General features: G+C 41.2%; 1 protein-coding gene across 3 annotated transcripts in view; it reads right to left on the reverse strand.

The window, feature by feature from the left end:
* Nucleotides 1–1,296: 1,296 nt before the first annotated feature.
* Nucleotides 1,297–27,610, reverse strand: part of LOC106053840 (engulfment and cell motility protein 1-like) — a 77,294-nt gene continuing 50,980 nt past the window's right edge. For all 3 annotated transcript variants that reach the window (XM_013209477.2, XM_013209479.2, XM_056034575.1), the window contains 6 exons: nt 26,467–26,636; nt 25,580–25,695; nt 23,760–23,861; nt 8,536–8,612; nt 7,709–7,837; nt 1,297–7,294 (listed from right to left, as the gene is read on the reverse strand). In XM_013209477.2, the coding sequence (XP_013064931.1) occupies nt 7,139–7,294; nt 7,709–7,837; nt 8,536–8,612; nt 23,760–23,861; nt 25,580–25,695; nt 26,467–26,636 (750 nt within the window). In that variant the 3' untranslated portion in view covers nt 1,297–7,138. The remainder of the gene's footprint in view (nt 7,295–7,708; nt 7,838–8,535; nt 8,613–23,759; nt 23,862–25,579; nt 25,696–26,466; nt 26,637–27,610) is intronic.

Raw genomic sequence — 27,610 nt, forward strand, 5'->3', positions numbered from 1 at the left:
GTATAGAGCTTTAATCCTGGAGGGGGGATTTTATTTATGTAATTAGGGCATCCAAGAGTCCTCCTAACTTTCAGCATGGAAAAAGTTTACAGGGTTGTTCTTAGTGTTGGCTACACAACATCCTTGTTAACGATAGGTCACAGAAACACTAAACTTTACAATTCCAAACATTTGACCAGCTGCAGTATATTTTCTTAAATTTGACCCAAATCCAAAACTATATTTGTGTTCATTAGATTAGGACAGACTGCTTAGTGATGAACATGGCCTTCAAGGGGAATGACAAGATGTTTACATGTACAAGTACGTCATGCCTGAGTTGTCTTCCATGGCAAACAGCAACAAGAACATCAACATTAAATACTTGGGACATATCTATTTGGAAAAAGCTAAACATTTCACACACAGAATTGCTAGTAATCTACTATCTTTGAATTGGACAAAGAATGTGAATACTTATAAAAAGTTTTACAATAATAATTCACAGAAAATAATTGCAGCTTTAAGAAGATAGAAAGAAATAGTCAAAAGAAAAATGAAAACACTGACACACTTCAAACTTTTCCTTTACAAATTTAACCCCATCGATGTTTGCTTCCTTCAGACATGAAGATTACTACGTCTATTCCTAACCTCCAGCAAGACAGCAGGACAGGGCTCAAACTTAGGAGCAATATGACAACAGTTTGAAGTACATAGCGCGTGACCAAGCAGCCATCATTGATAAAGAGAATGAAACAAACCTGACATTAACTAAGACTTGGTGGGATTCAGTGGAAATTCTATTGCACAATTTGTGAACATTTCTATAATAAAATTGTCAGTTCTGATTGAAGATAGAATTCAATTAGAACTATTCAATTGATACTTGGCTCTTTAGTTCTCATGTAAAACGACAAGCTAATAGTTTCTAACTAAAAAGAAAAAAGAGTAATAACAAACATATTCATTTGACTGCAATCAAGCTATGTTGACCACAATGACATTAAAGAGGTTCAGTCTATGTTTATTTACCAAGAAAAATTAAAACATACTACCAATACCAGTTGACAGAAGATTCCACTGCTTATAACTCTGATTATTTAAAAAGTGATTACAAATCTTACCCTCTTTGTTTAATAATAGAAACTAATGTACATTCTTCAGTTGCATCTTTTTAATTTCTATCAGTTTTCTAACTGTATAACAGTTTGATCAGCTTCAAGGAAACTTTATTTTCTTCTAAGCATTCATTGTAATCTAAAATCAAAGCTAACCCAACACTGAAGTTGAAAAAAATTAACAAACTAAAAACAATTATGCAAGAATATTGAACTATATTTAAATGTATTTAGTGAATGTATTCCTTGCAGGTTTAATCATGTCAAGCTATGATAATATGCAGAAGAGACTTACTCCATGCCCACATTAGTCTTATATTTTTATGTCAGCAACAAACAGAACAATTATTTGAAGACGAGGCAACAAGTCGCCATCAAATTAAATCAAGAAGAAATTGGTTACTATCAAAGAGATTATTTACATAAGCTATGTGACAAATGAAATAAGCCAGACTGTACAACAAGCCAATGTACACAATTGTAACCAAATGTCAAAATAGAAAACTGGTGACCATGCATATAATTTTATGCAATTCAAAAAACATTCATTAATGAAAAAATATAAAAAGAATTTGTAAAAAGTCATCAAATATACTAACTAACTCAGACAAAACATTGTTTTGGGGTGCTCCATTTGGAAATAAACCAGTAAAACAAAAATATATATATATTTCCTATTTAAACATGATTTTTTTTTTCGTATTTTTTTTTTAGCATTAAAACAACTAATAATTGTCCTTTATACTTAAGGACAATAAAACTGTACACTAAAATCAAATACTTAATAAGATATAAAAAAACAACAACATATTACTACACTCTCAGTGTATATAATGGAATACAAGAAAAACTCAAAATGCACCCACAAATAAAACAAAGTAGACTAGTCCCATGACTCCACAGAATGAAAACAACATCGAATATATTACATCACCTCATTCTATTCAGTGACTCTGATCTGCTATTGGTTTACACTGTAGTGAAGTGAAATCAGAAAATGTGTTTACAAAGCTATTCATTGTAAAGAGAGGTTTAGAGTTAGGTTTACATTATTGATACAATGATTTGATGAATATTGAATGGGAAAAAAATAAGGTTATTGCTTATTCTGTATTCTATACATTGTGTGGGTCAGTGTGCAATCTCAACTGAGATTATGACATTAAAACAACTAAAATAAACCCAGACTAAACATTAGAATGAACTGTAAAAGGAAAGTGAGCAATGTATCAGCAATACACAGGGATGAAAGTGAACATGAGTATTTAGATGTACACAAAGTCAACAAGTTTAAGTAGTACAGTCAGAGAGAAGCCACTTATGCATCTATTATTAGAAATGGTGTGTAATAGTCTAAATTGTTAACCTTTAAACTGAGCATGTAAACTTTGAATAAAGGAAAAAAAACACAATAAGCACAGTGCTAATTTTAAAATATTTATATATTAGCATAAATAAAGACAAATGTGTTTGTATCAAGTTAAGCTGCCTGATATATTAATCATAGTTTGACAGTGAGCTGATGTTGAACTCATTTGAGCGACTCACCTAATTCATGCTGACCAATATTGGTTCCTTCCTTTTGTTCTATTGATTTATTGATGTATAGCAAGACACAGGGACCGATACAACATGAAACTATGATACTATTAACAAAACTATTTATATTCTAATCATAGCTTTTGTAGGTTTTTATATTTTGTACTGCTGCTTTTGGGCATATCGTCATTAATACCACATAAACTGAATACCAAGTTATGATAATATTAATGATATAATAGATCTATATCTTAAAAATCCCTTGGCCAGTCATGTATCCAATGGCCTGATGTGTAGTCAAACTACACTAGACAAAGGACAAATAATTCTCCTGCAGACCTGCTGTAAATTTGAGACCATACTCATCACACTAAAATCAAAGTGTGAACAAAAAACAACAAGAGGCTTAAACACTGTCAATATAAAAATCTACAGAATCCTTAGAATGAAGGTCAATATTTCTTTTATAAAAAAACTAATTTTAATTTTATCCAAGCAATATCTTTTTACTTAGTTTAAAGCTGTAAAGTAATATAAGCTTCAGTAATTAAGTAAAAATAGAATGTAACTAAATTGACTAAATATAAATATACATTTCTAAATCTAAATGCGGACACCTAAAAAGGAATATCCTTCACTGAGTTACAATGAATGATCAATAATCAATAGAAGATGAACAAGGTAAGCTTTTCAATAACACGGCTATCCAGTTGACCTAAACACATCATAAATATATATATAAATTGTTGTGTAACAGCACTTCATGACATAAACACATCATAAATATATATATATCAATTGTTGTGTAACAGCACTTCATGCATAAACCACATAGAAAATATCAAGGTCACATTATGTGTTATAAAAAAAAAGGAAACCATATTAAAATGGTGTCTTATGGCAATGTCACCTCCTAATATACAAGATCTTTCTATCAAGGGGAACAACCCAATGGCATGGAATGTCAAGGAAGACCAAAGCTGAGTAAGCTATAAATGTAAAAAAAATATATATATAACAGTGAGTGTAAGGTAACACTTATCCAGCAATGTAGTAGGTGATCACAATTGTGACAAAGAATTTAAATGTGACATATATCAACAAACAATGACACTCTTCTCTGGGCGGCTGGTTCAATGCATACATGAAAACAAGTAATCTAGTTAAGTTTAAGCCAAACAAACCTCTCTCCTGCTTCTGACAGCAATGGATTAAAAAAACAAAGTACTGAACCTTTTGTTAACTGTGCTTCAAATTTCACAGGTTATTCTAAGCTCTGCCGAGGTACAAAATTCAGTATAGTGAAAATTTAATTCCATAGGTCACTTAATGGAATATTCATGATATTGGAAGGCTTGATGTCAAAACTTTTAACAGACTTAATACATCAAAGCGTAACACCAAATGCTTGATCAAAAGACTCAAAGCTATACTACATTCAATAACAAAGCTCTTAGACAAGAAGGACATTGCTAAACAACTTCTTGGATAGAAAGAAGCTGAAGACAGGGCGTTGAACAGGAAGCTATGTGACTTAGCAGCCAAAGACAATGAAAGCTCTATGTACAAGCACACTTACGCATAAAGTTTTCTTAAAATTGAATTTAATAACAAGATTCTCTGGCCTTACTCTAGATTTAACATTCACCAGATGTTTGTACAGGGCTACATCATCAGCAAAGCTTTCTCATGCATCACAATAAAAGATCAACAGTGGATTAGTGTTCAAACATTTCCATTCAAGCACCTGTTGATAATAAACACTTCAGTGCCTAAACAGCCACTTGCCTTTCAATCCAAATACACTGACACTTTGTGCTACCACAAATGGTTGCATTGAATCTCTCATTTTTATTTCAGTGCCAGTAGCAGTGAGAAAGTTCTACTCAACATTGGATACTTCAGATAGATTTAGGTGGGGACTTGACAATCAATACAATAGGTTTTGATATGGATAATTTAAAACCTATTTTTAAAACTAACATAAAATAAACTGATCTATTTTTTTTTCAAGAAAATCTTATTCAGTTCGACAGTGTATATTTCCAGTCAATAATTCTAAGACAACGACACCAAGTTAAACACAAAGATCAAACAAGAATTTACATTTACAGCAAAAAGTATGAAGCCAACCAATTCAATAAGTTGCATGTCCCCTTGAGTTGAAGCCTTTCAAACACAGTAAGTCTGCAATACTGAGAACAACTATTTCATGTCTAACATCTGGAATACAACTGTTCTTACAGCCTTCTATCAAAAAGGAGAGAAATACTTTTGGCTCTTTAGATCTCTACAAGTCTTACTCAATAAGACTCTCTCCCATCACACTAAAATGTCCATTATAGCCTTAGGACAGGATTCATAATCAATGAGGTAAATGGAAAATTGAATGACCCAGATATTGAGCCACACTAATTAAATGTTATATTTTAATTCAAATTTATTGCTAGGCTTCTAGATATCAAATTGAAATATATACTAGGAAACCACATCTATGTCTATTTGGTTGTTTATAACATATCTCTATAAAATCATCCTTAAATGTTTATGTATATATGAAATAGAAATAACATACAAATTATTTAAAGAAATACAACTGGAAATGACAAGTTCTGATACAAGCAAGATTTAAAATTTTTTAAACATTTTGATCTTGAATAAAATATTTTGCATAATTGAGAAAAAAAACAAACAGTTGCTCTTATAGGCTAAGCATGACCTGTATAAAATAATGTTTGTAAAACTTAGGCTGTTAGGAAGTTCAATGCAGCACAGTGGCTGATGGGATATCAATACATATGATGATGATGATGCTTTAAATGCACTTGGGTGGTCATCTCTTGATATTATAAAGGATGTGCAGTGAAAACAATGCAACAGCTAATCAGCTTGCTATACAAAGCAGCAATGCTAAGCTGTATGCTACACACACTCAAGAATAAATCTGCATTGTATTATTAGAGTATAATAGATCTTATTTAATAAAATAACCATTTCTCAGTTCTCCAGTTGTATGTATGTATTAAATCAAATACAAAAACAATTGATCTTGTGTATATTAAATCAGATACAAAACAATTGATCTTGCAGTATATATTAAATCAAATACAAAAACAATTGATCAACAACATTTGGGTCAGTGCAAACTTTTGTTTTTCTTGACTTCTCTAAATGCTCAATGACACAAACATTGACATGAGAGTTGGTCAATGTCTTAACACAATATCAAGTCAAGGCTTTGAACATCTTGACATAAATTATGTTACAAGGAAATAAGGAATTTCAAAGATATTTGGCTTTGCAACATAATCAGCTTAAAAATTATGATTTTTTAAAAATGTAACTACTGGTACCTGAAGAGAGACAATGAACCACCTGTGTCTTTATTAAAATGTAACTACTGGTACCTGAAGAGAGACAATGAACCACCTTCAGTTCAAACAACAAAATCATTTTTGAACATCTTTTGCATCGAGAGTCACAAGGCAACATTGAGCTCCATTCTAAATAGGGACAAAACTCTTGTACTAAGCATGATTCATTTGTTCTGTTTATTTTACACGTTTCAGTTCAGATGTTCCTTCTGAGTTTGAAGATTATTAGATCCTTGCCCAAACGTCCAACAAGACCACAAGAGGAGGGGCAGAATTCAAATTCAGGACCATCAAAACAACAGTCCATGCATACCACATGACCAGGTAGCCATCCAGAAACTAATAGAAACCTAAACTAAGATTAAATAAATCTTTGTTGGTCACTAAACGTCAACAGTATAGATGCAAGAGTAACAAGACTACATCCTCACATTATTTAAAACTACACTGAACACATGCTTTCTACTACTTTCACAGCATCTGCATAGTTTGGATAATGGACATTTATTTACATTTTTGGGGATCTTGATTTTAAACTTAAGCTTAGCTAATCAAACAGAAACTAAAGAAAAAAACAAATTACTTCACAATACTAACAAGTTCTTTGTTTTGTTTTTGCACTCAGAATCTTGGGCTCTATTCTACACAGTATGTAAACAAAAATTCTCTTCCAGTATTTGTTTGCAATCTTAAGGCACTAACACATTCAGACCTAATAGAAAAATTAAACCCATATTTATGTATAAATATCTATTAAGGCCAAATGGTGACTCTATTAGAACTACACACAAAAACTATATTGATTTTTTTTTAAATTGTCTTCAATGTTTGGTGCCATTATCATTAATAACATTACATGTTACTTTGTTGCAATAATTGAAAAATATATTGTTGTTTGAAAATAAAAGTTTACATTATTCAATTAAAAAATTATAGCTAGATTTCGGAAAAGAGTTTCAATCTAAGAAATGTTCTCCTGACCAGCAGGTTTTCAATTCCATTCAATCAAATCCAAGGTCTAGAAAATAGCCAACACAATGTAGATGAATCGTTTAGTCAAAGAGATGCAATGCCTTTTGTTTATTAATTAAAGTCAATGAGAAATTGCGCTGCAAGTTATTTAGGTCACAAATTGAGGTAAGCAAAATTATAATTGGCTGGAGGTGGGGGTATGGGCGGAGCCTCAGCCGGTATCGTTACGCCCTCTGTGTCCAGCATTCTCATTTTGATTTCCATGGAGAGGAGAGTTTCCAGATCTTTCGTGACTTGAGTGCTGGTCATCTAGATAGAAAGTGTATAAAGTTTAATGACAAGTCTCATTACACTACGAACAATATAAACTTATAACTTAACCAAGTTACTGCATGGTACATTCAGACATGGGATATTAGTTAATAGGTAGAAGATAGCAGGGTAAAATTAACTAAAGCCTGAGACACACACTCTATGATATTGTCTTTTAAGTCAAAATTACTACCAATTGACAGAGTCAAAACAAACAAATCTTTTGGGCAAGATTTCCAGCTGCTTAGAACTAAGTGAAAGAAAAGTGACTAACAGGGATTCTTAAGTTCTGATGAGTGCAGAGAACAGCTCATCCTAAACCAGGATGTGAAATACTTATTTAGGAAATGGACTGTGTAATGTAAATAGTACAAACAAAATAGTGTAACCAAGAAAAACAAATGTACAAACCTCAGAACCAATCAAACAGTTGACTCCATCTGTCCACATGTCATATTCATTCTCAGAGGCAGCCATGAAGCAGAAAGGTTCAACATCCTGCTCACACTTGAATGAGAAGGCCACATTCATAGCTGGCAGCTGTAAAGATTTAAAACAATTACTTTCTCAATAACATGGAAGCTCAGGAACAGAATTCTTAAAACAGTGAAATCATTCTCAAACGTGTCAACTATTAAAACAAGCTAAAAAAAAACAAACAATCTGTATATAAAATAAATACATATCTTTTTTTAAAGTGTTGTTGTCAATTAAAATATTATTTTAAAAAAGAGAAATTAATGATTTATGTAACAAATTTAGATAATTTACAGCACACTGAATATATTACTGAATAGAAAACAACAAATATATAAAAGAATTGTGTCAATGATTAGCAAGACTTGATCTATGGGGTGAAATATGCAAAGTTCAGGATTCTATTTAAAGAATTGTAAATAAATTGTAAAGGCTATTCATTGCTCCATGAAAATGTAGTTCTGAATTTATTTAATACTAGTATTTTATGATCATTATATTTCCATTTGATAACTAAAGCAAAATGGTAAAATTAAGAAGAATGTTACTACAATGTCACAACTAATGACATGTCATAACAAACTTTAACATGGCATAATGAGTAACTTAACATGTCAACCTAACATGGTCAAAATAAATAACTAAACATGTATGTTAAAACATACAAAAAAAAACATTTCACAATAAACACAACAAACAACTTTAATTTGAAACAAAAAAAACCTCAACAAACTACTTAAGAAGATATTAAGTAAACTTACTTTGGTTTTACTTGTTTTAGAGTTGGCATGAGGACAATCTTTTCCAGTCAAAACTTTCTGTATATCTGATATCAGTACTGCAGGGGAAACAAAAAGATTGAACTTGGATTTTTGTACGTTAAGGTTTTAATGCTAGAAACTGAATTAAAAGTTAGGGTTAGAACATAAGTAAGGCTGGACTTATGGTCAGAATTATGGCAGTAAAGTTATTGTCATAAATGTAAAGTCAGTGTCATGGTAAAGTGCAGCATGATGTGAAGTGAAATTGAAAGTTTTGAAAATTCTAAAAGAATAAAGTTATTTTGTCAGACAGAAAGGCCTAGAACCTCGACACTAAAATATCAGAATGATGTGCTCCCTGGTCACGGCTACATTCTTATATGCATGAAAATGTTGGGCGCACACTGAAGGTCTGGAGAAGAGGATCCTAGCTATGGAGCTAAGATGCTACAGAAAGATCACAATGACCGCATCACGAATGAAGAGATTAGAAATAGGATTTATACAGCCATTGGACCCCACAATGACCTGCTAACCACTGTCTGAAAACATAAACTAAAACTCCTTGGCCATATTACAAAGTCCTCAGGGCTTGTAAAAACCTTCCTTCAGGGAAAAGTACCAGGAAAAAGAAGAAGATGAAGCAATGGGAAGACTATATAAGAGAATGGACAGGCCTGTTATTGAATGAAATTCTATCCAAGGCAAAGGACAGAGAGGAAAGGAGAAAAATGATTGACAGATCTTGTGTAGTGCCCCAATGGTTAAACAGACTAAGGGATAGGTGAAGGTGATACTCTAATGTTTTGTTCCCCTAACACGAATTTCATTTGATACACATCTTCCCCCCATTAGACATTCACACCAAGCTGCCATCCTACCATTAGACATTCACACCAAGCTGCCTTCCCCCCATTAGACATTCACACCAAGCTGCCTTCCCCCCATTAGACATTCACACAAAGCTGCATACCCCCCCATTAGACATTCAAACCAAGCTGCCCTCCCCCCCATTACACATTCACACCAAGCTGCCTTCCCCCCATTAGACATTCACACCAAGCTGCCTTCCCCCATCAGACATTCACACCAAGCTGCCTTCCTACCATTAGACATTCACACCAAGCTGCCTTCCCCCCATTAGACATTCACACCAAGCTGCCTTCCCCCCATTAGACATTCACACCAAGCTGCCTTCCCCCATCAGACATTCACACCAAGCTGCCTTCCCCCATCAGACATTCACACCAAGCTGCCTTCCCCACATTAGACATTCACACGAAGCTGCATACCCCCCATTAGACATTCAAACCAAGCTGCCTTCCCCCCATTAGACATTCACACCAAGCTGCCTTCCCACCATTAGACATTCACACCAAGCTGCCTTCCCCCATCAGACATTCACAACAAGCTGCCCTCCCCCATCAGACATTCACACCAAGCTGCCTTCCTACCATTAGACATTCACACCAAGCTGCCTTCCTACCATTAGACATTCACACCAAGCTGCCTTCCTACCATTAGACATTCACACCAAGCTGCCTTCCTACCATTAGACATTCACACCAAGCTGCCCTCTACCATTAGACATTCAAACCAAGCTGCCTTCCTACCATTAGACATTCACACCAAGCTGCCTTCCTACCATTAGACATTCAAACCAAGCTGCCTTCCTAACATTAGACATTCACACCAAGCTGCCCTCTACCATTAGACATTCACACCAAGCTGCCTTCCTACCATTAGACATTCACACCAAGCTGCCTTCCTACCATTAGACATTCACACCAAGCTGCCCTCTACCATTAGACATTCACACCAAGCTGCCTTCCCACCATTAGACATTCACACCAAGCTGCCTTCCCCCCATTAGACATTCACACGAAGCTGCATACCCCCCCATTAGACATTCAAACCAAGCTGCCCTCCCCCCCATTAGACATTCACACCAAGCTGCCTTCCCCTCATTAGACATTCACACCAAGCTGCCTTCCCCCATCAGACATTCACACCAAGCTGCCTTCCTACCATTAGACATTCACACCAAGCTGCCTTCCTACCATTAGACATTCACACCAAGCTGCCCTCTACCATTAGACATTCACACCAAGCTGCCTTCCCACCATTAGACATTCACACCAAGCTGCCTTCCCCCCATTAGACATTCACACGAAGCTGCATACCCCCCCATTAGACATTCAAACCAAGCTGCCCTCCCCCCCATTAGACATTCACACCAAGCTGCCTTCCCCTCATTAGACATTCACACCAAGCTGCCTTCCCCCATCAGACATTCACACCAAGCTGCCTTCCTACCATTAGACATTCACACCAAGCTGCCTTCCCCCCATTAGACATTCACACCAAGCTGCCCTCCCCCCATTAGACATTCACACCAAGCTGCCTTCCCCCCATTAGACATTCACACCAAGCTGCCTTCCCCCATCAGACATTCACACCAAGCTGCCTTCCCCCATCAGACATTCACACCAAGCTGCCTTCCCCACATTAGACATTCACACGAAGCTGCATACCCCCCATTAGACATTCAAACCAAGCTGCCTTCCCCCCATTAGACATTCACACCAAGCTGCCTTCCCACCATTAGACATTCACACCAAGCTGCCTTCCCCCATCAGACATTCACAACAAGCTGCCTTCCCCCATCAGACATTCACACCAAGCTGCCTTCCTACCATTAGACATTCACACCAAGCTGCCTTCCTACCATTAGACATTCACACCAAGCTGCCTTCCTACCATTAGACATTCACACCAAGCTGCCCTCTACCATTAGACATTCACACCAAGCTGCCTTCCTACCATTAGACATTCACACCAAGCTGCCTTCCTACCATTAGACATTCACACCAAGCTGCCCTCTACCATTAGACATTCACACCAAGCTGCCTTCCCACCATTAGACATTCACACCAAGCTGCCTTCCTACCATTAGACATTCACACCAAGCTGCCCCCCATTAGACATTCACACCAAGCTGCCCCCCATTAGACATTCACACCAAGCTGCCCCCCATTAGACATTCACACCAAGCTGCCCTCTACCATTAGACATTCACACCAAGCTGCCTTCCTACCATTAGACATTCACACCAAGCTGCCCTCCCCCCATTAGACATTCACACCAAGCTGCCTTCCTACCATTAGACATTTATACCAAGCTGCCCTCCTACCATTAGACATTCACACCAAGCTGCCTTCCTACCATTAGACATTCACACCAAGCTGCCTTCCTACCATTAGACATTCACACCAAGCTGCCCTCCTACCATTAGACATTCACACCAAGCTGCACTCTACCATTAGACATTCACACCTAGCTGCCCGCCATTAGACATTCACACCAAGCTGCCTTCCTACCATTAGACATTCACACCAAGCTGCCTTCCTACCATTAGACATTCACACCAAGCTGCCTTCCTACCATTAGACATTCACACCAAGCTGCCCTCTACCATTAGACATTCAAACCAAGCTGCCTTCCTACCATTAGACATTCACACCAAGCTGCCTTCCTACCATTAGACATTCAAACCAAGCTGCCTTCCTAACATTAGACATTCACACCAAGCTGCCCTCTACCATTAGACATTCACACCAAGCTGCCTTCCTACCATTAGACATTCACACCAAGCTGCCTTCCTACCATTAGACATTCACACCAAGCTGCCCTCTACCATTAGACATTCACACCAAGCTGCCTTCCCACCATTAGACATTCACACCAAGCTGCCTTCCCCCCATTAGACATTCACACGAAGCTGCATACCCCCCCATTAGACATTCAAACCAAGCTGCCCTCCCCCCCATTAGACATTCACACCAAGCTGTTTTCCCCTCATTAGACATTCACACCAAGCTGCCTTCCCCCATCAGACATTCACACCAAGCTGCCTTCCTACCATTAGACATTCACACCAAGCTGCCTTCCCCCCATTAGACATTCACACCAAGCTGCCCTCCCCCCATTAGACATTCACACCAAGCTGCCTTCCCCCCATTAGACATTCACACCAAGCTGCCTTCCCCCATCAGACATTCACACCAAGCTGCCTTCCCCCATCAGACATTCACACCAAGCTGCCTTCCCCACATTAGACATTCACACAAAGCTGCATACCCCCCATTAGACATTCAAACCAAGCTGCCTTCCCCCCATTAGACATTCACACCAAGCTGCCTTCCCACCATTAGACATTCACACCAAGCTGCCTTCCCCCATCAGACATTCACAACAAGCTGCCCTCCCCCATCAGACATTCACACCAAGCTGCCTTCCTACCATTAGACATTCACACCAAGCTGCCTTCCTACCATTAGACATTCACACCAAGCTGCCTTCCTACCATTAGACATTCACACCAAGCTGCCCTCTACCATTAGACATTCACACCAAGCTGCCTTCCTACCATTAGACATTCACACCAAGCTGCCTTCCTACCATTAGACATTCACACCAAGCTGCCCTCTACCATTAGACATTCACACCAAGCTGCCTTCCCACCATTAGACATTCACACCAAGCTGCCTTCCTACCATTAGACATTCACACCAAGCTGCCCCCCATTTGACATTCACACCAAGCTGCCCCCCATTAGACATTCACACCAAGCTGCCCCCCATTAGACATTCACACCAAGCTGCCCTCTACCATTAGACATTCACACCAAGCTGCCTTCCTACCATTAGACATTCACACCAAGCTGCCCTCCCCCCATTAGACATTCACACCAAGCTGCCTTCCTACCATTAGACATTTATACCAAGCTGCCCTCCTACCATTAGACATTCACACCAAGCTGCCTTCCTACCATTAGACATTCACACCAAGCTGCCTTCCTACCATTAGACATTCACACCAAGCTGCCCTCCTACCATTAGACATTCACACCAAGCTGCACTCTACCATTAGACATTCACACCTAGCTGCCCGCCATTAGACATTCACACCAAGCTGCCTTCCTACCATTAGACATTCACACCAAGCTGCCTTCCTACCATTAGACATTCACACCAAGCTGCCTTCCTACCATTAGACATTCACACCAAGCTGCCTTCCTACCATTAGACATTCACACCAAGCTGCCCTCTACCATTAGACATTCAAACCAAGCTGCCTTCCTACCATTAGACATTCACACCAAGCTGCCTTCCTACCATTAGACATTCAAACCAAGCTGCCTTCCTAACATTAGACATTCACACCAAGCTGCCCTCTACCATTAGACATTCACACCAAGCTGACTTCCTACCATTAGACATTCACACCAAGCTGCCTTCCTACCATTAGACATTCACACCAAGCTGCCCTCTACCATTAGACATTCACACCAAGCTGCCTTCCCACCATTAGACATTCACACCAAGCTGCCTTCCCCCCATTAGACATTCACACGAAGCTGCATACCCCCCCATTAGACATTCAAACCAAGCTGCCCTCCCCCCCATTAGACATTCACACCAAGCTGCCTTCCCCTCATTAGACATTCACACCAAGCTGCCTTCCCCCATCAGACATTCACACCAAGCTGCCTTCCTACCATTAGACATTCACACCAAGCTGCCTTCCCCCCATTAGACATTCACACCAAGCTGCCCTCCCCCCATTAGACATTCACACCAAGCTGCCTTCCCCCCATTAGACATTCACACCAAGCTGCCTTCCCCCATCAGACATTCACACCAAGCTGCCTTCCCCCATCAGACATTCACACCAAGCTGCCTTCCCCACATTAGACATTCACACGAAGCTGCATACCCCCCATTAGACATTCAAACCAAGCTGCCTTCCCCCCATTAGACATTCACACCAAGCTGCCTTCCCACCATTAGACATTCACACCAAGCTGCCTTCCCCCATCAGACATTCACAACAAGCTGCCCTCCCCCATCAGACATTCACACCAAGCTGCCTTCCTACCATTAGACATTCACACCAAGCTGCCTTCCTACCATTAGACATTCACACCAAGCTGCCTTCCTACCATTAGACATTCACACCAAGCTGCCCTCTACCATTAGACATTCACACCAAGCTGCCTTCCTACCATTAGACATTCACACCAAGCTGCCTTCCTACCATTAGACATTCACACCAAGCTGCCCTCTACCATTAGACATTCACACCAAGCTGCCTTCCCACCATTAGACATTCACACCAAGCTGCCTTCCTACCATTAGACATTCACACCAAGCTGCCCCCCATTAGACATTCACACCAAGCTGCCCCCCATTAGACATTCACACCAAGCTGCCCCCCATTAGACATTCACACCAAGCTGCCCTCTACCATTAGACATTCACACCAAGCTGCCTTCCTACCATTAGACATTCACACCAAGCTGCCCTCCCCCCATTAGACATTCACACCAAGCTGCCTTCCTACCATTAGACATTTATACCAAGCTGCCCTCCTACCATTAGACATTCACACCAAGCTGCCTTCCTACCATTAGACATTCACACCAAGCTGCCTTCCTACCATTAGACATTCACACCAAGCTGCCCTCCTACCATTAGACATTCACACCAAGCTGCACTCTACCATTAGACATTCACACCTAGCTGCCCGCCATTAGACATTCACACCAAGCTGCCTTCCTACCATTAGACACTCACACCAAGCTGCCTCCCCCCCATTAGACATTCACACCAAGCTGCCCTCCCACCATCAGACATTCAAACCAAGCTGCATTCCCCCCATTAGACATTCACACCAAGCTGCACCCCATTAGACATTCACACCAAGCTGCCTTCCCCCCATTAGACATTCACACCAAGCTGCCTTCCTACCATTAGACATTCATACCAAGCTGCCCTCTTACCATTAGACATTCACACCAAGCTGCCTTCCTACCATTAGACATTCACACCAAGCTGCCTTCCTACCATTAGAACTTCACACCAAGCTGCCCTCCTACCATTAGACATTCACACCAAGCTGCCCTCTACCATTAGACATTCACACCAAGCTGCCCCCCATTAGACATTCACACCAAGCTGCCTTCCTACCATTAGACACTCACACCAAGCTGCCTTCCCCCCCCATTAGACATTCACACCAAGCTGCCCTCCCACCATCAGACATTCAAACCAAGCTGCATTCCCCCCATTAGACATTCACACCAAGCTGCCTTCCTACCATTAGACATTCACACCAAGCTGCCCTCTACCATTAGACATTCAAACCAAGCTGCCTTCCTACCATTAGACATTCACACCAAGCTGCCTTCCCCCCATTAGACATTCACACCAAGCTGCCCTCCCCCCATTAGACATTCACACCAAGCTGCCTTCCCCCCATTAGACATTCACACCAAGCTGCCTTCCCCCATCAGACATTCACACCAAGCTGCCTTCCCCCATCAGACATTCACACCAAGCTGCCTTCCCCACATTAGACATTCACACGAAGCTGCATACCCCCCATTAGACATTCACACCAAGCTGCCTTCCCACCATTAGACATTCACACCAAGCTGCCTTCCCACCATTAGACATTCACACCAAGCTGCCTTCCCCCATCAGACATTCACAACAAGCTGCCCTCCCCCATCAGACATTCACACCAAGCTGCCTTCCTACCATTAGACATTCACACCAAGCTGCCTTCCTACCATTAGACATTCACACCAAGCTGCCTTCCTACCATTAGACATTCACACCAAGCTGCCCTCCCCCCATTAGACATTCACACCAAGCTGCCTTCCTACCATTAGACATTTATACCAAGCTGCCCTCCTACCATTAGACATTCACACCAAGCTGCCTTCCTACCATTAGACATTCACACCAAGCTGCCTTCCTACCATTAGACATTCACACCAAGCTGCCCTCCTACCATTAGACATTCACACCAAGCTGCACTCTACCATTAGACATTCACACCTAGCTGCCCGCCATTAGACATTCACACCAAGCTGCCTTCCTACCATTAGACACTCACACCAAGCTGCCTCCCCCCCATTAGACATTCACACCAAGCTGCCCTCCCACCATCAGACATTCAAACCAAGCTGCATTCCCCCCATTAGACATTCACACCAAGCTGCACCCCATTAGACATTCACACCAAGCTGCCTTCCCCCCATTAGACATTCACACCAAGCTGCCTTCCTACCATTAGACATTCATACCAAGCTGCCCTCTTACCATTAGACATTCACACCAAGCTGCCTTCCTACCATTAGACATTCACACCAAGCTGCCTTCCTACCATTAGAACTTCACACCAAGCTGCCCTCCTACCATTAGACATTCACACCAAGCTGCCCTCTACCATTAGACATTCACACCAAGCTGCCCCCCATTAGACATTCACACCAAGCTGCCTTCCTACCATTAGACACTCACACCAAGCTGCCTTCCCCCCCCCATTAGACATTTACACCAAGCTGCCCTCCCACCATCAGACATTCAAACCAAGCTGCATTCCCCCCATTAGACATTCACACCAAGCTGCCTTCCTACCATTAGACATTCACACCAAGCTGCCCTCTACCATTAGACATTCAAACCAAGCTGCCTTCCTACCATTAGACATTCACACCAAGCTGCCTTCCCCCCATTAGACATTCACACCAAGCTGCCCTCCCCCCATTAGACATTCACACCAAGCTGCCTTCCCCCCATTAGACATTCACACCAAGCTGCCTTCCCCCATCAGACATTCACACCAAGCTGCCTTCCCCCATCAGACATTCACACCAAGCTGCCTTCCCCACATTAGACATTCACACGAAGCTGCATACCCCCCATTAGACATTCAAACCAAGCTGCCTTCCCCCCATTAGACATTCACACCAAGCTGCCTTCCCACCATTAGACATTCACACCAAGCTGCCTTCCCCCATCAGACATTCACAACAAGCTGCCCTCCCCCATCAGACATTCACACCAAGCTGCCTTCCTACCATTAGACATTCACACCAAGCTGCCTTCCTACCATTAGACATTCACACCAAGCTGCCTTCCCCCATCAGACATTCACACCAAGCTGCCTTCCCCCATCAGACATTCACACCAAGCTGCCTTCCCCACATTAGACATTCACACGAAGCTGCATACCCCCCATTAGACATTCAAACCAAGCTGCCTTCCCCCCATTAGACATTCACACCAAGCTGCCTTCCCACCATTAGACATTCACACCAAGCTGCCTTCCCCCATCAGACATTCACAACAAGCTGCCCTCCCCCATCAGACATTCACACCAAGCTGCCTTCCTACCATTAGACATTCACACCAAGCTGCCTTCCTACCATTAGACATTCACACCAAGCTGCCTTCCTACCATTAGACATTCACACCAAGCTGCCCTCCCCCCATTAGACATTCACACCAAGCTGCCTTCCTACCATTAGACATTTATACCAAGCTGCCCTCCTACCATTAGACATTCACACCAAGCTGCCTTCCTACCATTAGACATTCACACCAAGCTGCCTTCCTACCATTAGACATTCACACCAAGCTGCCCTCCTACCATTAGACATTCACACCAAGCTGCACTCTACCATTAGACATTCACACCTAGCTGCCCGCCATTAGACATTCACACCAAGCTGCCTTCCTACCATTAGACACTCACACCAAGCTGCCTCCCCCCCATTAGACATTCACACCAAGCTGCCCTCCCACCATCAGACATTCAAACCAAGCTGCATTCCCCCCATTAGACATTCACACCAAGCTGCACCCCATTAGACATTCACACCAAGCTGCCTTCCCCCCATTAGACATTCACACCAAGCTGCCTTCCTACCATTAGACATTCATACCAAGCTGCCCTCTTACCATTAGACATTCACACCAAGCTGCCTTCCTACCATTAGACATTCACACCAAGCTGCCTTCCTACCATTAGAACTTCACACCAAGCTGCCCTCCTACCATTAGACATTCACACCAAGCTGCCCTCTACCATTAGACATTCACACCAAGCTGCCCCCCATTAGACATTCACACCAAGCTGCCTTCCTACCATTAGACACTCACACCAAGCTGCCTTCCCCCCCCATTAGACATTTACACCAAGCTGCCCTCCCACCATCAGACATTCAAACCAAGCTGCATTCCCCCCATTAGACATTCACACCAAGCTGCCTTCCTACCATTAGACATTCACACCAAGCTGCCCTCTACCATTAGACATTCAAACCAAGCTGCCTTCCTACCATTAGACATTCACACCAAGCTGCCTTCCCCCCATTAGACATTCACACCAAGCTGCCCTCCCCCCATTAGACATTCACACCAAGCTGCCTTCCCCCCATTAGACATTCACACCAAGCTGCCTTCCCCCATCAGACATTCACACCAAGCTGCCTTCCCCCATCAGACATTCACACCAAGCTGCCTTCCCCACATTAGACATTCACACGAAGCTGCATACCCCCCATTAGACATTCAAACCAAGCTGCCTTCCCCCCATTAGACATTCACACCAAGCTGCCTTCCCACCATTAGACATTCACACCAAGCTGCCTTCCCCCATCAGACATTCACAACAAGCTGCCCTCCCCCATCAGACATTCACACCAAGCTGCCTTCCTACCATTAGACATTCACACCAAGCTGCCTTCCTACCATTAGACATTCACACCAAGCTGCCTTCCTACCATTAGACATTCACACCAAGCTGCCCTCTACCATTAGACATTCAAACCAAGCTGCCTTCCTACCATTAGACATTCACACCAAGCTGCCTTCCTACCATTAGACATTCAAACCAAGCTGCCTTCCTAACATTAGACATTCACACCAAGCTGCCCTCTACCATTAGACATTCACACCAAGCTGCCTTCCTACCATTAGACATTCACACCAAGCTGCCTTCCTACCATTAGACATTCACACCAAGCTGCCCTCTACCATTAGACATTCACACCAAGCTGCCTTCCCACCATTAGACATTCACACCAAGCTGCCTTCCTACCATTAGACATTCACACCAAGCTGCCCCCCCATTAGACATTCACACCAAGCTGCCCCCCATTAGACATTCACACCAAGCTGCCCCCCATTAGACATTCACACCAAGCTGCCCTCTACCATTAGACATTCACACCAAGCTGCCTTCCTACCATTAGACATTCACACCAAGCTGCCCTCCCCCCATTAGACATTCACACCAAGCTGCCTTCCTACCATTAGACATTTATACCAAGCTGCCCTCCTACCATTAGACATTCACACCAAGCTGCCTTCCTACCATTAGACATTCACACCAAGCTGCCTTCCTACCATTAGACATTCACACCAAGCTGCCCTCCTACCATTAGACATTCACACCAAGCTGCCCTCTACCATTAGACATTCACACCAAGCTGCCCCCCATTAGACATTCACACCAAGCTGCCTTCCTACCATTAGACACTCACACCAAGCTGCCTCCCCCCCCATTAGACATTCACACCAAGCTGCCCTCCCACCATCAGACATTCAAACCAAGCTGCATTCCCCCCATTAGACATTCACACCAATCTGCCCCCCATTAGACATTCACACCAAGCTGCCTTCCCCCCATTAGACATTCACACCAAGCTGCCTTCCTACCATTAGACATTCATACCAAGCTGCCCTCTTACCATTAGACATTCACACCAAGCTGCCTTCCTACCATTAGACATTCACACCAAGCTGCCTTCCTACCATTAGAACTTCACACCAAGCTGCCCTCCTACCATTAGACATTCACACCAAGCTGCCCTCTACCATTAGACATTCACACCAAGCTGCCCCCCATTAGACATTCACACCAAGCTGCCTTCCTACCATTAGACACTCACACCAAGCTGCCTTCCCCCCCCCCCATTAGACATTCACACCAAGCTGCCCTCCCACCATCAGACATTCAAACCAAGCTGCATTCCCCCCATTAGACATTCACACCAAGCTGCCTTCCTACCATTAGACATTCACACCAAGCTGCCCTCTACCATTAGACATTCAAACCAAGCTGCCTTCCTACCATTAGACATTCACACCAAGCTGCCTTCCTACCATTAGACATTCAAACCAAGCTGCCTTCCTACCATTAGACATTCACACCAAGCTGCCCTCTACCATTAGACATTCACACCAAGCTGCCTTCCTACCATTAGACATTCACACCAAGCTGCCCCCCATTAGACATTCACACCAAGCTGCCCCCCATTAGACATTCACACCAAGCTGCCCCCCATTAGACATTCACACCAAGCTGCCCTCTACCATTAGACATTCACACCAAGCTGCCCTCCTACCATTAGACATTCACACCAAGCTGCCCTCTACCATTAGACATTCACACCAAGCTGCCCCCCATTAGACATTCACACCAAGCTGCCTTCCTACCATTAGACACTCACACCAAGCTGCCTTCCCCCCCCATTAGACATTTACACCAAGCTGCCCTCCCACCATCAGACATTCAAACCAAGCTGCATTCCCCCCATTAGACATTCACACCAAGCTGCCTTCCTACCATTAGACATTCACACCAAGCTGCCCTCTACCATTAGACATTCAAACCAAGCTGCCTTCCTACCATTAGACATTCACACCAAGCTGCCTTCCCCCCATTAGACATTCACACCAAGCTGCCCTCCCCCCATTAGACATTCACACCAAGCTGCCTTCCCCCCATTAGACATTCACACCAAGCTGCCTTCCCCCATCAGACATTCACACCAAGCTGCCTTCCCCCATCAGACATTCACACCAAGCTGCCTTCCCCACATTAGACATTCACACGAAGCTGCATACCCCCCATTAGACATTCAAACCAAGCTGCCTTCCCCCCATTAGACATTCACACCAAGCTGCCTTCCCACCATTAGACATTCACACCAAGCTGCCTTCCCCCATCAGACATTCACAACAAGCTGCCCTCCCCCATCAGACATTCACACCAAGCTGCCTTCCTACCATTAGACATTCACACCAAGCTGCCTTCCTACCATTAGACATTCACACCAAGCTGCCTTCCTACCATTAGACATTCACACCAAGCTGCCCTCTACCATTAGACATTCAAACCAAGCTGCCTTCCTACCATTAGACATTCACACCAAGCTGCCTTCCTACCATTAGACATTCAAACCAAGCTGCCTTCCTAACATTAGACATTCACACCAAGCTGCCCTCTACCATTAGACATTCACACCAAGCTGCCTTCCTACCATTAGACATTCACACCAAGCTGCCTTCCTACCATTAGACATTCACACCAAGCTGCCCTCTACCATTAGACATTCACACCAAGCTGCCTTCCCACCATTAGACATTCACACCAAGCTGCCTTCCTACCATTAGACATTCACACCAAGCTGCCCCCCATTAGACATTCACACCAAGCTGCCCCCCATTAGACATTCACACCAAGCTGCCCCCCATTAGACATTCACACCAAGCTGCCCTCTACCATTAGACATTCACACCAAGCTGCCTTCCTACCATTAGACATTCACACCAAGCTGCCCTCCCCCCATTAGACATTCACACCAAGCTGCCTTCCTACCTCTAGACATTTATACCAAGCTGCCCTCCTACCAATAGACATTCACACCAAGCTGCCTTCCTACCATTAGACATTCACACCAAGCTGCCTTCCTACCATTAGACATTCACACCAAGCTGCCCTCCTACCATTAGACATTCACACCAAGCTGCCCTCTACCATTAGACATTCACACCAAGCTGCCCCCCATTAGACATTCACACCAAGCTGCCTTCCTACCATTAGACACTCACACCAAGCTGCCTCCCCCCCCATTAGACATTCACACCAAGCTGCCCTCCCACCATCAGACATTCAAACCAAGCTGCATTCCCCCCATTAGACATTCACACCAATCTGCCCCCCATTAGACATTCACACCAAGCTGCCTTCCCCCCATTAGACATTCACACCAAGCTGCCTTCCTACCATTAGACATTCATACCAAGCTGCCCTCTTACCATTAGACATTCACACCAAGCTGCCTTCCTACCATTAGACATTCACACCAAGCTGCCTTCCTACCATTAGAACTTCACACCAAGCTGCCCTCCTACCATTAGACATTCACACCAAGCTGCCCTCTACCATTAGACATTCACACCAAGCTGCCCCCCATTAGACATTCACACCAAGCTGCCTTCCTACCATTAGACACTCACACCAAGCTGCCTTCCCCCCCCCATTAGACATTCACACCAAGCTGCCCTCCCACCATCAGACATTCAAACCAAGCTGCATTCCCCCCATTAGACATTCACACCAAGCTGCCTTCCTACCATTAGACATTCACACCAAGCTGCCCTCTACCATTAGACATTCAAACCAAGCTGCCTTCCTACCATTAGACATTCACACCAAGCTGCCTTCCTACCATTAGACATTCAAACCAAGCTGCCTTCCTACCATTAGACATTCACACCAAGCTGCCCTCTACCATTAGACATTCACACCAAGCTGCCTTCCTACCATTAGACATTCACACCAAGCTGCCCCCCATTAGACATTCACACCAAGCTGCCCCCCATTAGACATTCACACCAAGCTGCCCCCCATTAGACATTCACACCAAGCTGCCCTCTACCATTAGACATTCACACCAAGCTGCCTTCCTACCATTAGACATTCACACCAAGCTGCCCTCCCCCCATTAGACATTCACACCAAGCTGCCTTCCTACCATTAGACATTCATACCAAGCTGCCCTCCTACCATTAGACATTCACACCAAGCTGCCTTCCTACCATTAGACATTCACACCAAGCTGCCTTCCTACCATTAGACATTCACACCAAGCTGCCCTCCTACCATTAGACATTCACACCAAGCTGCCCTCCTACCATTAGACATTCACACCAAGCTGCCCTCCTACCATTAGACATTCACACCAAGCTGCCCCCCATTAGACATTCACACCAAGCTGCCTTCCCCCCATTAGACATTCACACCAAGCTGCCCTCTTACCATTCGAGTCAGTATTGTGAGATTTAGTTATGTCAAGGTTTTCAACAGAGTTAAGGTTACATTTAGCTTAACGGAATATTCATCAACTGCTTCATTTTCTTGAATCATGGAGTATTTAGAAATGTGTTAATGTGTAGGCCACTCTCACCTACACCAAGCCCAAAACTAGAATACAGTTAGAAATTAAAAAAAAAAAAATAATGACCAGTTCATTGAAGACATTCATTTGGAATGATGTGAAAACCTTGTCATAAACTTACATTTGTTGGGTAGCTCTTCTAGCTGTGGAGTTAGATTTTCATCACATTCCCCATACAGCAGAGCCTTCTGGTTAGGAGCTAGTTTCCAGTACCAGAATTTATCTAGAACACAAGAGTCTATGTTAGTGAATTTGAAAACAGAGCACAAATAGACTAAACAACATCAAATCCTAAATAGTTAAACAAGTATTTACTCAAACATTTATATCTCAATGCTAATTATGACACATATTAATATGTTAAGAATATTACTTTAAATATAAATCTATACTATAAAGTAGAATGTGAGGTGTATGTATGTTACTTATAGACATCAAAATCGCTTGACCAATCTTGATAAAACTTGGCAGGAATGTTTCTTAGGTCTTAGGTTTCTAGGCCATGTCTACAATGTTGACATAGAAAAGATCGAAAGGATTTAGACCTAGATCTAATTTTTAGAAATACACTTTGCGCAGATAGTTTTTTACTTTGACACATGGAAATGCAAAAGAAGATCCATTGATTTTATTATATAATAAAATTAACCTTCAATTTTGTTTCAAAAGCATTTTTTGAATTAATTAGTTTGTTATATCTCTGACTGCAGATTTCCTGACAAACATTCTTTCATTAGACAATACCGTACTGAATCGCTGACTAAAAATTAATTCGTTTAATTGTTTACTTTATAATCCCATCCCTAGATCTAAAACTCTTATTCAACTCTAAGATGATAAAACTTCTCTTCGCACAGATAGTTTTATACTTTAACACATGAACATACTAATTATAGTCCATTCATTTCATATTTTGATCAAATAAACATTCAAATTTGGTTTTCTAAAGCATTATTTTTAAGAGACTACATTCGTTTACAAAAGATGCGAAGCCGAGTTGAGATAGGCCTAGATCTATATTCATTCATGAATCGTGTACTAAAAATTATTTCGTTTAATTGTTCACTTTATAATCCCATTCATTTAACAAAGCTATCGCTCTTTTCGTTTTTAATAGATATGAATGTATCGGCTTCGGGTAAACCCATTTTCGCAAAACTAATTTTATTTTCGTAGCGAAAGAGAAATAACGTGAAAGGATCATTAGCTAAGTTTAACATACATCTAAATCCAATCCACTACATTAGTAAACACAAACGTAGACCCGCAGGCCGCGGGTAATGCCAGGCTAGTATTCATATATAATTAACCTAATATGAGATTAAGAAATAAAGGCACTAAAACAATGAACGAAAGATAGAATAAGGGTGAACACTGTTGTTTTACTTTCTTGACCAATAATGCCCAATATATGACCCGCTGGCAGTGCTACCTGACCCCCAAAAAGCTCAACCCACAGAGCATGATGATGTCACCAAGACTCAGTTCCATAGGACCCGATCTATATGGGCTACAGGCCAAAAGTGGTTGGGCAACACTGCTCGAGACTGTAAAGGACAGTAAATCAATTCATCATCCCTCTTGCTGCATGACCACTACCTTAGTGGACACATAAATAGATTAACTAAAAATCATATACATGATGCTATTTTTATTTTAAAAAAAATGAAAGCAGCAAGAACCAACATTTTGTACAGATAAAAATTATATTTTCAAATAAAATATGTAAAAAAAAAAGAAACTCTCAACAAAAATTAAAGAAAGATGGTGAAATATATAAAAAATTTCTGCATCAAAAAATACAAACTGCCTTAATATATCACTATCAACCAAATACAATTAACTCAAGATATTTTTTTTTTTAATGTGACATCCAATTCTAAAAGGTATCGATGTAATAACCAAATGTGGATCATAATTCTAAAACTGTGATCTGCCTACCTCGAATTCGTCCGCCTTTGTTGTACTTGGCAAATCTGCTGCCACCCATCAAATATTTGATTCTCTGTTGTTTAATGAGGTCCATAATCTCAGGCTTGATCTTTTCTCTCAATTCTCTGATAGAAAGACAACAATAACATTCTGAATTATAACATTCTCAGGTAAAATAAACTAGTGATTATTAGCACTATTCCACAAACAAATGTTAGTGTCTTAAAAGTAAAGAATGCACAAAATAAAAAAAAAGCAAATCAGTTAACACATATCCAATCAATTACAAGCTAAAAAAAAGAATAACAATAAATAATTCAAATAAACTGGCAATCCAACAACATAACAACAGCAGAAAAAAAGGTAATCCAACAACAACAGATAAACTGGCAATCCAACAACATAACAACAACAGATAAACTGGCAATCCAACAACATAACAACAACAGTTAGACTGGTAACATAATAAAAAAGATAAACTGGCAATCCAACAACATAACAACAACAGTTAGACTGGTAACATAATAAAAAAAATAAACTGGCAATCCAACAACATAACAACAGATAAACTGGTAATCCAACAACATAACCATAACAGATAAACTGGCAATCCAACAACATAACAAAAACAGATAAACTGGCAATCCAACAACATAACAACAACAGTTAGACTGGTAACATAATAAAAACAGATAAACTGGCAATCCAACAACATAAAAACAACATTTAAACTGGTAACATAACAAAAACAGATAAACTGGCAATCCAGCAACATAACAACAACAGATAAACTGGTGATTCAGCAACATTGCAAAAAACTAATATACTGATAAATAAGTAACATAAGGAAAAGAAAACAAGAGGACAAGAAATCAATGCCTCAGTAGGATTCCTACATGATTGGCTTGAGCTGGGCCCCTTGACCTTCCCTCAAAAGCCTCTCATTCTCCCATAACTTGTTAATTTGTGCGTAGGTCAGGGAGTTGATTTTGGTGCGAAATGTCTCCAGAGAAGTTGGCAGCTGATCCAATATCCTAATAATTTGTTCCCGTACAACATCCAGCACCTGTCAAAACAAAACAATGACAAGAACAATGATTCATTGATATGAACTGGCCTACCTTTCCCATGATGCAACTTGTTTTGAAGATTTCCTGTGCTCCAGTGTGGCAGCTTTGCTGCTAGAACCGCTTTTCATAATTTCTCTTCAAAAGTCATATACTTCAAAAATATTTGTTTAAAATTGATTAAAAAAAAAAACTCTTCCAAAAAGAACACTCACTTATCTTTGTAATAGGATAGTCTCAAATGATAATATTTTAAATTATTTAATATTTACTTGTTCAGACTAAAAAAAAAATTGCACTTTTAATATTGAAATGTTGTGACAGCGCCTTTACTCTTTCAAAAAGAATAAAACCTGAACATTTTCTTCCTACAGAAAAGAAGAAATCTGGGATATCAAAAAAAAAAAAAAAGAGCTGTGCCAGCTCAATAAAGAAACACCTGAGCCAGAAAAACAAGTAAAAAGCAAAGAAAGTTAGCAGCTTTGTGTTCTGCAAGATGACTTGAATTGTTTCCTCTATTTTCCCTGAGTTGGAGAGTTACTTCCCTGCCCACTTGTTACACACCAGTCAATTGAGTGTGATGACAACTCTGTTGACCCAAGGCCAGCAACTATTTTGAATTTTTTGTAAGGTCCAACTTCAACCAATAGCTTAGACACACACACACATACAACCAATAGCTTAGGCAAGCACACACACATGACTTTCTGCACATATAAAACAAAGTATAAATAAAAAGAAACTGGAAAAAAACAAACAACTAGCAAGAGAGTTGGGAACAAATTCAGTTAATCAATAGTTAATTAAGAATACAGAACTATCTCGATTTTTGTTCATTGCATGATGAAGATTGCAATAACATTTTGGGCTCTTTTAGAGTTCGAATATTCCCATGTTCAACTGTAAGGGAGTGTGTGTGTGTTTCTATGGTGATGGTAGGAAGAGGTTAGGGAGTGTGTGTGTGTTTCTATGG

Source organism: Biomphalaria glabrata, chromosome 7, assembly GCF_947242115.1.
Source record: "Biomphalaria glabrata chromosome 7, xgBioGlab47.1, whole genome shotgun sequence".
NCBI lineage: Eukaryota > Metazoa > Mollusca > Gastropoda > Planorbidae > Biomphalaria > Biomphalaria glabrata.